This window comes from Trachurus japonicus, chromosome 9 (assembly GCF_045865225.1).
Source record: "Trachurus japonicus isolate A0001 chromosome 9, Traja_1.0".
NCBI classification, from domain to species: domain Eukaryota; kingdom Metazoa; phylum Chordata; class Actinopteri; order Carangiformes; family Carangidae; genus Trachurus; species Trachurus japonicus.
This window is the reverse complement of record NC_140915.1, coordinates 31,001,638-31,014,290: the sequence shown is the minus strand read 5'-3', so window position 1 is coordinate 31,014,290 and position 12,653 is coordinate 31,001,638. Positions and strand designations below refer to the sequence as shown.

Genomic DNA, 12,653 nt, shown 5'->3' with positions numbered 1-12,653 from the left:
CTCTGGACACTTACTACCTTTGCTAGTTTTGTTTACAAAAACATCAGAGATTACAGAACTATTCCTGAACTATGTTTTACTGAATTGTGGAATTAGACAGTTAAACTACATTTCACTGTTTCTGAGTTGGAGATTTTTTTTTGGGCAGCTCCCAAAACAGGGAACCAGTGACCCCTCTGTACCCTCCCCTAACAATACAACAGTAAAGAAACATAGACAGCACTAGCATCAGTGGTTTTACTGCTAGTCAGTTTGTCACATCACCAGCCAGCTCTGCTTCTCTCCCCTGGATGTGACAGTACAGACACTGATGTGTTGTTATTCAATTTTCCAGAACATGATGAGAAGAAGAATTGGTTTGGTTTTGTGAAAAGCTGGGATGGAACAAAAGTGATCTCACTAACAAAATCTGCCTCTGCAGTCCACATTTCTCAGCAAAGTGTTTTTATAATGGCTCAAAAAACTACTGGGATCCGCTGATAAAATGCTGAAAAACGGAGCTGAACCGACCATCTATCTCTGAGCTGCAGTTTCCACCTGCTGCTGACTGACTGAATATGGCTGGTGGCTCAAACATGTCTGGCTGTATTTGACCAATATGGCTGCTGGATCAAGTCATGTTTCCTTTTAGCATGAAGTTAACTGACAACAGATGTGGTTTCTGCAGACACATCCAGAGGGGAGAACTAAAACACAGTTTATTTTTTCATGTTTGTAAATTTTTTTTTTTTTATCTATCCAAATTTGGATCAAATTTGTTTTATGGCCCATTTTCCTGTGTTGTGACAAACTGAAAACAGTCATGATGAACAGAAAGTGTGTAAAAATTTCTAAAACTAAATTCAAGCAAATAAAAGTTACTGTACAAGAATCTGAGAATAACTAGAAAAAAAATGTTGATGAAGTGCATAACAGATTATCCAGATTTTCTAATAATGAAACAAACTGTGGGTAATAAAATACACTACTTTGTTTCAATACTGTCATTAAAGCAGAACATGTGGTGGTGAATTCATGGATCAGACACGTGTTGGGATGTTTGTGGTTGATCACATCAGCTTGTTAGAGAACAGCATGTTATGTTATGGACTGAAACATTCAACAGTTGGACATGAGCATTCGAACATTTAGAGAAGGTCAAATGAAGTTCACCTGTAAAGGTTAGAGTGCATTTTAGGTGCTTTCTGAAATTCCAATCTGAATGCCCAATATCCCTAACTTTTTGTGAGTAGTGCATTTTTAAAGTATTAAGTGTTAGAGAGCACAACTTATACGGTTAAAGAATAATCTTTCTTACTTCCTCCATGACCAGGATGCCACAGCGCACCAGACTGTCAACAGCATCCAGAGCAAAACTCTGGGACGACTGACATGGCTGGAGAGAGAGAGGGGAGAGGGGGGGTAAACAGGGTGGTGAAGCAAGGTTTAGTCAGAGCTTTGACCGTCATATATGTGTATCCACCTTTTTCTGAACGTCAAAAACGTAAGCCGGTTTTGCTCTTCCGGTGGAATTTTATGTTTACGTTTCCATGGTTTCGGTAGTCGCGGTAAATGCATGGATTTTTTTTTTCAATGAAAATCTGTAAAACGCATGGATCATCACACCAGCTTTTAACAATGGATATCACACAAATTGGCATCTGTGTTAACATCCAGCGTTAATAGATTTGTGCGTTTATCGCAACTATGACAATGACTGAAAACCATGGAAACGTAAACGTACAATTCCACCGGAAATGCAAAACCGGCTTCCGGTTTTGAAAATAGATGACGTTCGGAAACTTGTGTATAAGTGCAGAGGCAGAGCAGCTGACAGAGGGCATGAGGTGTGTAGTGTGTAGTATAGATGGAGCAGAGATCAGAGGAGGGAGGAGGAAAGATGGCTGACGGGGGTGGGTGATATTTTCAGTGAGAAATGGGGGGAGAAGCGTAGAGACAAGAAAAGAGCAGCCGCTGAAATGAAAGGTGGCCAAACAGAGAGGAACAGTATTTCTGGCTCAGATTCGGAGCCCTTGAAGTCAGTGTGATAGAGAATGTACGCACACAGCCACAAAGATACATAGTACACAAGCGCGCACACACACACACACACACGCAACACAGTCCAAAAACCTCTCTCTGCCTGAGAGAGGCAGCAGAGCAGGATGAATGGCTGTTCGGCTTCATTAAACATCCATTGAATGAGACACGCTGGGTGTGTGCGTGTGTGTGTGATATGAATTCAGACTCACTGGCATGCAGCCCGGAGGCAGGAGGTGGCAGAGCTGCAGGGCTCGCTCCGTCAGCTCAGACTGGCACAGCACCACATCAAACTCCATGTCGCCCCTGACCTCCTCCCCGTCCACGCCGTCGCTCCTCACCCTGCTGCTAACGCCGCTGACCGCCACCTCACGCAGCATGGCCGACACCGCGCACGCTACCGACACAAATCACACAGTTGTTTGTGCACATAAGCTATGAGATAACTTGTGTTTGCTTTAATCCAAGTAAGCAGGGTTTTGTCTATATCTACCAAAATATCTTAGAATAACACAGTGTTTGTGTCATGCAGGATTTCCGCCATTTACTCTAATTGTAAATCTTTATTTATATTCTATATCCCCATTATCCTGCTTTCATGTGCTGGTGGGAAAGTCCTGACATCCTGATTGTTCATGTCCCAAAACAGAGCTGGCGTCTCCTTTTTTAATGCATTTTGAACACAGAACACAAATCATTATGGAGGATATTTGTGGCTATTTACATCACTGCTTTAATATAATTGATGCGATTCGTTTTTATCACTTGAGGTTAGCATCCATATCTCAGTCTAATACACAGAGGCTTTCACAGCCCACTACCCTCCAGCTTTACTTCCTGTACGACCAAATCAAGTCACTGCTGCTGATGAGTCATGCAGAAACAGAGACTTTAATCCATAGAAAGTTTGTTTCTGTACTCCACAACAGTACAGAAATACAAAACAGTTCTATTTTTTTCTCCCTCTACCAGTGATTTTAAAGTATGGTGATCGATGGCTTCACCCCAGTCAGCCTGTTAGCATACAGTATTATCTAGACACAAAGCAGCATCCCAGTACAGTTTCTTCAACAGATAGGTCTTGGCTCAGGGGCTCAAGGATGAGTTGATTTAATATCTGGGGAGGATTTGAATTCCAGGCTTTCGGCCATTAGATGATTACCATACAGTATATAACTTATATGTATTATGCTGTGTTCCCAACCCTATTACCAGACAAGAATGCCAAAACAGAGCGACTCTACAAAACCCTGGATTATGTTCAGTGCCAATGGTTTTTAAATTCTAGCTTTTCACAATATCTGCACATGGCAGCTCCAGTGCAGCTAAGGTTGGGTAAAGATTGCAGTTCTCAAAGATGACTTAGTTATGGGTAGGGTATGTTTGAGTTCCAACAACAAAAAGGCTTGGGTTAAGGTTAGGGAGAAGTCATGGTTAAGGGTAATAAAACACACAGGCATCAGGTCTGTGATGGAAAGCTCACTCTGTTTTCAGATTTATGTGTTCATCCTCAACCCCAGCCTTGTGAGGTGTCTAATATGTACAATACATAGTGTAACTCCTGTCTGGTGTTCCCTGTATTGGTAGAAAGATCCACATTTTCAGTGGAATAGGATCTGTCATGGCATCCAGTTTTGTTTCAATATACAATACATTTTTTCAGTTGTGTAAATGTAAATGTTGTGTATAGTAGCAGCAACATGTATCCAAGGTGTTTATGTTGCCACGGTAACCCATGGAGCAAGAGGATATGCATCTGGAGTGTTGCAGTGTATTCCTAATGAATCCCTGGGAGTATGGAGCGCTGTTTACGTCACTGTGGATTGGAACACAGGGCTTTGAAAATGATCTGCTGTAAATACAGACATTAATCATAACATCACACCAATAACCAAGGTGAAATAAGAATTTGAGTTGAGTTCTTTACCATGTGTCCTCCAGCTGATTTTAATGTGGTAAAAGACCACAGAAATCTGACACTTCTGCACATTTCACAGTTACTTGACATTAACAATAAGTAGCTATTAGGATGTGATATATCATCATCACCACAAGACCATTACATCGAATGGGGCAGCTACAGATCTGAACAGAAAGACACTTAATCAAACATTGACTAACATTAGAATATGAAGTGCTTCCTGCCCGAGGAATACAGAGGGTACAGTAGCTTTACATATGAACACAGGTACAGTACAGTATGCTGCTTCTCACAAACCATTTGACCTTTTCACATAAATGCTTTTGGTAAATGTGAGTAGCTTGAATTGGATGGAACTGAAGGAAATGGCATTCAGTTATTTAATAATACACTGTACTAATAGTATACTGGATTGACACGACTGGTTTCTGTTACTAAGGGAGAGCCGTGTAGATGTCAGTGTACTATATGGATTAGAGTAGGAGCTTTGAAGGTTCATGCTCCTGGAAAATGGATTTTTTTGAACAGGGTTTAAATTAACTAGTCTGCAGGTTGTTAAAAGTGGACTGCAACATGGAGAGTGCCTGGTTTGAGGTATCCGAGCCTTCCTGCTCAAGTGCAGCCTCTTCACATCACTCTGCAGCCTGATTTCCATAGAGGACTCTTGTCACGGGTGTTATGGTAGCACTTATTTCATGAGGGTTCACATATGTTGACACATCTGGAAAATGTAAAAGAACCGTGGGAGAAAAACCTAACGTCTCTAACATCGAGAGGACAAAAATCTGTTGGTGTGTGCACAGCGTCCTGGCACCACTTGAAGCTTGGTAAGACTTAAACATTCAGAATATTAAGTTCTAACACTTTAAAATGTCATGTTTTAAACTGATTTTTAATACTGACATGCCAACAGTCTGAGAACCTGCCAGGCCTCCTACGAACAAGAAGCTGTCTGGAGAACACACGGTCTCAGAATGATAGGCAGCCTTAAAGGAATAGTTCACCAAAAAATTTAATTGAGTCATTAGTGACTCCCCTCATGCTGATTAATACTCCAGAGTAGTTTTTTATTCCTCAAAGTGCATCTGGAGACCCGGGAGAGGGGTTCGTAGTCCAACGAAAACTTTATATGTGAGTTAATAGTGCCCGACACAAAAATGTCCATAAAACTACACAAAAATCATTTCATATTCCTCCACACTGCTCGTCCATTGCAATTGCAATTGCAATTCCAAGTGTCCTGAAGGGATATAGTCCAGAGTTTACTCCAAACTACGTAATTTAGGACATTTTTACAGCCTAAACAGTCCTATATTGAATTTGCCTGATGCGCACTTTACTCTCATATAAAGTTTTCCTTGGACTACAAACTGGCCTCCCTGGTCTCCAGATGCACTTTGAGGAATAAAAAACTACTCCGGAGTATTCATCAGCATGAGGGTCAGTCACTAATGACTGAATTTCATGTTTTGGTGAACTATTCCTTTAAATGTAACATGAACATGTTGTCAGCTGTATTAAATCCATGCAGTCACTCACCACCAACAGCTTCCTGTATGAAGGCATGTGTGATGATCTGGGCGTGGAGGGCCAGGTGGAGTGTGGCAGCAGCAGATGGACGGACCACTATGAAAGGGTCCTTCCTACAAGAAGAAGTGGAGATGAAGGAGGGAGAGGTTTCACTGGGAACTCAATTGATTATTTGATAAGCTTCAACATTTTGCTGTGAGAAAACCAACCCAGACGGCAGAGCAGCTATGATGAGCTGAGGGGCGAGCAGAGAGAGAGAGTGGTGGAGAACCTGCTCCAAACTTCCCCCGAAGCCGACGTCTTTATTCCTGAACAGGAGCTCCTCCGTGAGCCAGGCCACGTCGCCACACAGGACCGACGTGCTCACACCCTGCGGAGGAGGAGAGCGCGGGGACTTTCAGCTCCAAAATTACATGTGAGCGCACAACCTGGCGGCTATGACGCAGAAAATCACTGTCACACTCTAATAAACTAGAACGGAAACCAATTCTGTTTATGAGCTTCTTGGAGCACTGATGGATCCTTAGAGGGCCAGGGCAGAGTTTAACTGTGAAAGGGCCGAGGGGAAAGCTGCTCAGCAAACACACACACACAAAGATTCACAAGCTTCTAACCTTGCGGTGTTTGTACAGCAAAAGACTGGACACCAGACTGGTGGACATCACAGCCATGCAGGACGTTGCAGCTAGAAAAAGAAAACACACAAACACGCACAGATAATGCAGAACAATTTGCATAGCATTAAAACAACAGCTTATAAAGACTCATTGACAATTCAACAGGGGCACATAATCCTGAACCCACAGAAGATGAGGTGGAGGATGATGGCAATGCTGAGGTCTCTCTCTGGATGAGTTGGCTCTTCCTGCTCAGATGCATAATGAGAGGAAGGCAGGAGCCAGGACACACGCCTCCGTCCAAACACACAGTCACTTCTGTCAGAGAGAGGAAGTGAAGAGGAGAGAGGGATGTCAGGATGGATTTACAGAGTTTATCTGAGGTTGTCTCAACTCATTTAAACTCCTTACCCCTTAAGAGTTTCATTTCCTAACACTATTTATGGTCTGGATGTTTTATTCAGTAGTCATTAATGTATTTACATTATTACTGCCTCTCTATATACAGTACTAGTTGTTTAAATTGTTAGTTATGGGATCTGCCATACAATCCAGGGCAAATCTATCTGAGCTTCAGCTTTTGTTGTGAAGCAGCCAGAGGAAACATGGTGTACTCATCTCTGTAGTTAATGCTAACTGCAAATGCTTTACAAGATTTTGGTCTGCATCTGTATTTTGTGATATGGCATTAGTTTAAACATTGCATGGAATCATGGATGAAGATGGAATAGTGAGATGAAGAGCTGCATGGTCACTGTGAGCTGTGCACAACATGAATTTGCCACAATGGAAAATGGACAATTTGTTGACTTTAAAAAATATATAAATTACAATTGTTGTGTTGCACAGTAAACATACATCAGTTACTCTTTGGTCAAAGCAGCTGTTCTACTTTTCTCCCGAACCTAGGTTATAGTTTTTGTTACCCTAGCAACCACAGTTGTTGCCAAATCAACCATGACTGAAATCTTGGGGATTACAAATTTCAAAAAAAGAGTAACAGTCAGGAAACGGACAATAATAATGAGATGTTATGCAATGAAATGTAAAAGGAAGAAAAAAAATTAAATGCTTTAATTTAACTATAGCACATTAAAATGTTCTCATTATGATGAATTTACTTTCATTACAATTATTCTGGCCAAGTATGGCAAGAACTGAATTTCAAGAAATCACTTTACAGCCATTAAGAGAGTTCAGTGGTTGTTTTACCACCACATTTATAACAATAAAACCTGTGTGTGTGTGTGTGTGTGTGTGTGTGTGTGTGTGTGTGTGTTGGTAAAACAACTCTCAACATTCAGTCTCAGGTGCACAAAGGATATAAAAATCACAGTATCAGGTGTGTGCAGTACATTTTATGAGCTGCTTATCTGAGACTTGCTGGAGTGATAAAAGTATTATTTATTGTTCTTAGCTGTGCAAGTGAGAGATATATCATCACTGTGAACTTTATTAGGAATACTACACTGATGCTGAGCAGGGCCGCTGCTCTCAGAACAGCCTGAGTTCTTTGTGGCATCACTTCCACCAGATATTGGAAATCTTGCTTTGAGATTCATGTTGGCTTAACCGCATCCCATCATTTCTACAGAGTCATCAGCTGCACATTCATACTGCCAATCTCTTCTTCTTCCAAAGGTTCAACTGGATTTTGCTCTGGTGACTGTGGAGGAAACTAAAAGACTCTGAACTCACAGTCACATTCACGATTCCACTTTTGCTTTGTGGTGCTTTATCATGCTGGAGTAGCCACTGGAGGAGGGACTGTTGTGGCCATGAAGGGATGCATACGGGCAGCAACAACACTTGTATAGACTGTGGCATTCAGACTATGATTGCTTAATATTAAGGAATCAAAATGTGCCATTCCTACGGCATTTCATCACAACCAACAGCCTGAACTGTTGACAAGGCAGGTTGGGTCCATGCATTCATGCACATGCTGCCTCAGCAGAAATCCAGTCTTCAACTGTCTAGGTTTAGTAAGTCAGGGACAACTGCATCCTCATTTACATATTAGACATCCAATCAGAGTAACACTGAGACAACGTGTTGAAGTCCCAAATAATCAAACCAGTTCAGTTAATAAACAAATAGAACAGACAGTGACAATGTGCATCCTAACCAAGAAGAAATAATCAGTGAGTGTATTCATTCTGTAAAATGACCATCTGTGAGGATGTTTGATTTCCATTTCAGAAACATTCGTTTTCCACGTATTTTTATAACATTGCAACAAAAAAGGGTCTTCAAAAGCTGAACCCTCAGCAGACAGGGACAAACAGAATGAGTGAGCATGTCAGAAACAGCGTTAACTACCAGAGCATGCTAATACTGTAGAAATGCACAAAGAATGAAAACTGTGCATATGCTGATAACAATCCAATCTAACCATCTGTCTCTACCTCTTTTCATCTAACACTCAGCATCTCTGTCTCTCAGGCTGTTTTCCTGCTTCCACTCTCAGAAGAATTAAACACTTTAAGGAAGAAGCCACTTTGCTCGTCAGAAGCTGAGCACAGACCAAGGATGTTATTTTCTCTCTGTTATCTTTTTCACTGGCAGACTGTGTAATGTTGATCGTAATTGGACCGAGTCTAAGAGGATGAAAACTCATCAGCGCTTGCATCATATCTGTGCCAGATTTCAGGTTTAGAGAAAAGTTTATCTTCAAAGTTTAAGAGAAATGAACTTTTCAATTTCACAGATGTTAGATAAAACACAATCCAAATCTAAATCCCATTGTGGTGTTCATGTGCAGTGTCAACACTCCCTTGTGCATACAGGTGCATGTACACAGGTGGTTTGATTACCTGTTGTTGAGAATAACAGGCAGCAACAGGTCCTGTAGAGGGAGCCATTCATCTACTATGCACCGCCCTGACTCGCACATCTCCTACACACCCACACACACACACAAAGGATACATCATGTACACACATGCTCTCACAGAGAACATCTCTCTCTGAACCATTCAACACTGATGTGCTGCTTAAGCAAGTTCAGAAAATGATATTAAACCTACATTAAAACATTCAATTCCATCTATATTTCTTGCAGCTCCTTCCTCCATTCTTACTGCTATATCTGTACCTCAGCTGGCCTCGGCTCGCTGAGATCCGTGAGATATGCTTAAGATAACACACAATTATAAAACATAGTTTGTTTCTAAAGGTCAGTATGATTTATGATGGGGTTTATTATATGCCTGCCCAACCTTGTCTGTAATTCAGTGTTATCAAATATGGGCACTACAACCCCACAAGTGGTTTCAAAATAAATCCGAGGCATCACAAAATGATGATTAATGGGACAGAAGATTAAGGGATAAGATTTCAATTTTTTTTTACAATAAAAAATGTTTGTTGTTTGTTTTGCTTTCTTTCTTATGTAAATATTGGATTTTATCTCCTGAGTTCTCATAAAATCAGAAATCAATTCAAAAAATCTCTTTTTTTACTCTTTTTTTTTGGTTTAATTGCTCACCAATCATGTTCACGAGCAGATGCAACAAGACTTTAGAAGGATTTACAGGGTCCCAAGACAAAAAGAGGGCAACAACTGCTGCATATGACAATCAGGACTTTGGTGCTTTGCTCTTCCTGATGTGCACCTTGAGAGAGAAGGGCTGCGCGAGGTGGATCCTCACACTCCCGGCTGGTCTCCTCCAGAAAACAGACCAAAGCCCCCACAGCACAGTGCTCAAGCTGACCTGTGTGGATATATTACATACATTTACACACATTCATATTCATTAGAGTGGTACAGATGGTTATGATTATATCTTAATGAGGTCTTAGATGAGCACTAAGATAAACAGCCAGTCCCAGAGTGTGTGTGTGAAACACTGCACTGTGTCTGAGTGACAGGACAAAATGAGGAGGCGAGGACCTTATTACTGCAATTAACCAAAAGTAACACCCACTCTCCAGTATCGTAAGTGCAGATAACAGAGGGCAAGACTAATGGAGGCTAACAGCCATCACCTTGAAAATATGAAATGCAAACCTCAACTAATCAACCAACAGTGGCTACTGAGAAATGATGAAGCAAAGCTGTAAAACAAGACTCTCCCAGCTACTAGATCGTCACTGGCAGATGAAATAAGTTATGACAAATGTCTTGTCTTACTTCAATCTAGGAGACAAGTATGGAGCAGACAATTTCTGTTTGGGGAATATAAACAGGAAGTTCAGTGTTGCTGCTGTGGCCTGCTACTTGAGCCCTGACTCTTTGGCCTACATTCCTACATTTGTTTACATTTCAGACAACTGGGACCATTAAAAGTATGCTGGATTAGCTCTGGTCAGTTTGTGTTGGCAGTGTTCCCATACATGTTTAGACACATGGTGACTTTCAGGCAACAAGTGATTTGTTTGGTTTTTTCTATGACTTCTAATGAGACTTGACACTTGAGATACTAAGGAAATATAACTCAAACTGTAACTGAAATATTTGTATCATCAGTGCACATTCAGATTTAAACGGATAGTTCAACATTTTGGCAAATTGGTCCATTGCCATAATCCCTATAGTCTTAGGAGTTGGTTCGTTACCTTTAATTGTCGGTGCAAGCTATTTTTAGAATGGCGGAGCAGAGCCGTGAGCTACTACGCTACTGAGGCTAATGGGATTTCTTGGTTTCCCTCATCAAACTCATCAAATACACAATCCAACAACTCCAAAACGCTCTGGTGGACAAGTTGTGACCTACACATTCACCACGCTATGAGATAATAACGTGACGTAACGAGACAGAGTTGTTTTCGAGGTAAATTCATGCAAAACCACTGATGTGCGTTCCCGTTGGGGGCAGCTTTTCAGCAAGCGGTCTCTGTATTTACCTCTAAAACAACTCGTGGTGAATGTGCAGGTCACAACTTGTCCACTAGAGTGCTTTGGAGTTGTTAGATTGTGTATTTGATGAGTTTGATGAGAGAAACCAAGAAATCCCATTAGCATCCGTAGCGTAGCTCTGAGCAGCTCGCGGCTCTGCTCCACCGTTGCACCGACAATTAAAGGTAACAACCTACTCCTAAAACTATAGGGATTATGGCAATGGGCCAATTTGCCAAAATGTTGAACTATCCCTTTAACCTAATCCAATTGTTGATGCAAATAGTACTAGTAAGGCAGTGAGAGTGTATATGAATGTACATTAATTTCCTCTGTGAGTTTTGTGCCACAGCAGTTGCTGCTGCCCCAACTGGTTACAGGACGAATCATTGCACCAAACTTCAGTAACTGACTTCCTGCTGTTTTTAGAACACTGCCACACACCGGCTCCTTTGAGCTCCCACTATATCTTTACTCTACATCTCCTCCTCTTCCTCTGAGGTGCATCACACAGTTTAAAAACAAAACCTGTTCCCTTGGTCTGAGGACATTACAGTTACAGATGGCTCCTATTAAGTGTGTGCTTTCAAGCGTGCATTTACACACATCCACCTGTATGTTGGTTTTGGGCACGCTGTCGTAGGAGATGCCCACGGGGACCAGACTAACATCGGGCACAGATCCCTCTTTGATGAGCTGTCTGATGCGAGCCAGCCACTGGCCACCTCGACCAGACTCCGCAGACACACCAACACTTATCACCTGGCCTTCATGTAGCAGCTCACGTACCAGCTGAGGAGGGAGGAAGGAGTGTGGGGTGGGGTGGGGTGGGGGGAGAAAGAGATGGCAGAGACAAGGTCTGAAAAGTCCTGGCAGCAGGGGAGCAATAAACATAAAATGCCTGCCATGCATTTTTAAAATGTACATAAGCAATACAAAAAAACAAAGCAGTGGAGGGCGGCTGAGGGAGGAGAAGTCAGGCTGCAGGAAGCAGGCGTGATAAAGAGCAGAAATAAAAAGGAACTGCAGGGAACACCTCATGACACTCTGAGACACTTCCCTTACCTCAGACACTATTTCACCCATACGGACAAGAATAATTCAATAAGCAATGAACAGCAGCTAAGCAGGCCCACACTCAATAAACAATAAAGGTCTATTAACATTGAAACACAACCAATAAACAAGCCTGCTTTCTCACGCACAGCCAATTTACTTACTCATATAAACGGTTGAAGAAAAAAAAAGTCGGTATCACTCATAAACAACCTGTTTATGTGCCACTGTGGCAGTCGTCTTGTAGATTAATGTCAGACTGAGTCGTTCTATTGAGCTGTACAGCACTATATTGATCTTAATAAAGCCAGTAACCCCTCCAAATGAAATACATCTTTCCCAAACTGAAACAAAACACAAAGGGCTCCCTTGCTCGATACAGGGACAGAAAGATATTAATAATGATCAGGGGCTGATCATTGATAAAAAATAATAGATAAGAAGAGACACTGAGACAAAGGGCTCAAAGGAGGAACAAGAGGAAACAATGATAGATGCAAGAGAGAAGAGGGAGCCATTAATACAGATCATGGACATTTCTGAAATAAGAACAATCACAAATTACCTAGAAACACATTAAATAGAAACAACCATCTCAGCCCCATCAACTAACCACCATTATTACCGCCACAACCACCATTACTCTTGTTTCTTGGCCCTCTACTTATTGC

General features: G+C 41.6%; 1 protein-coding gene across 3 annotated transcripts in view; it reads right to left on the bottom strand.

The window, feature by feature from the left end:
• gpat2 (glycerol-3-phosphate acyltransferase 2, mitochondrial) overlaps positions 1-12,653 on the bottom strand; it is a 79,951-nt gene that overhangs the window by 13,001 nt on the left and 54,297 nt on the right. For 2 of the 3 annotated variants that reach the window (XM_085787372.1, XM_085787373.1), the window contains exons 10-18: positions 11,533-11,718; positions 9,704-9,802; positions 8,904-8,986; positions 6,275-6,405; positions 6,085-6,155; positions 5,680-5,840; positions 5,480-5,583; positions 2,232-2,416; positions 1,298-1,375 (exon numbers count right to left, since the gene is read on the bottom strand). In XM_085787372.1, coding sequence (XP_085643498.1) covers positions 1,298-1,375; positions 2,232-2,416; positions 5,480-5,583; positions 5,680-5,840; positions 6,085-6,155; positions 6,275-6,405; positions 8,904-8,986; positions 9,704-9,802; positions 11,533-11,718 — 1,098 coding nt within the window. The remainder of the gene's footprint in view (positions 1-1,297; positions 1,376-2,231; positions 2,417-5,479; positions 5,584-5,679; positions 5,841-6,084; positions 6,156-6,274; positions 6,406-8,903; positions 8,987-9,703; positions 9,803-11,532; positions 11,719-12,653) is intronic. The other variant, XM_085787374.1, reaches the window with a different exon arrangement.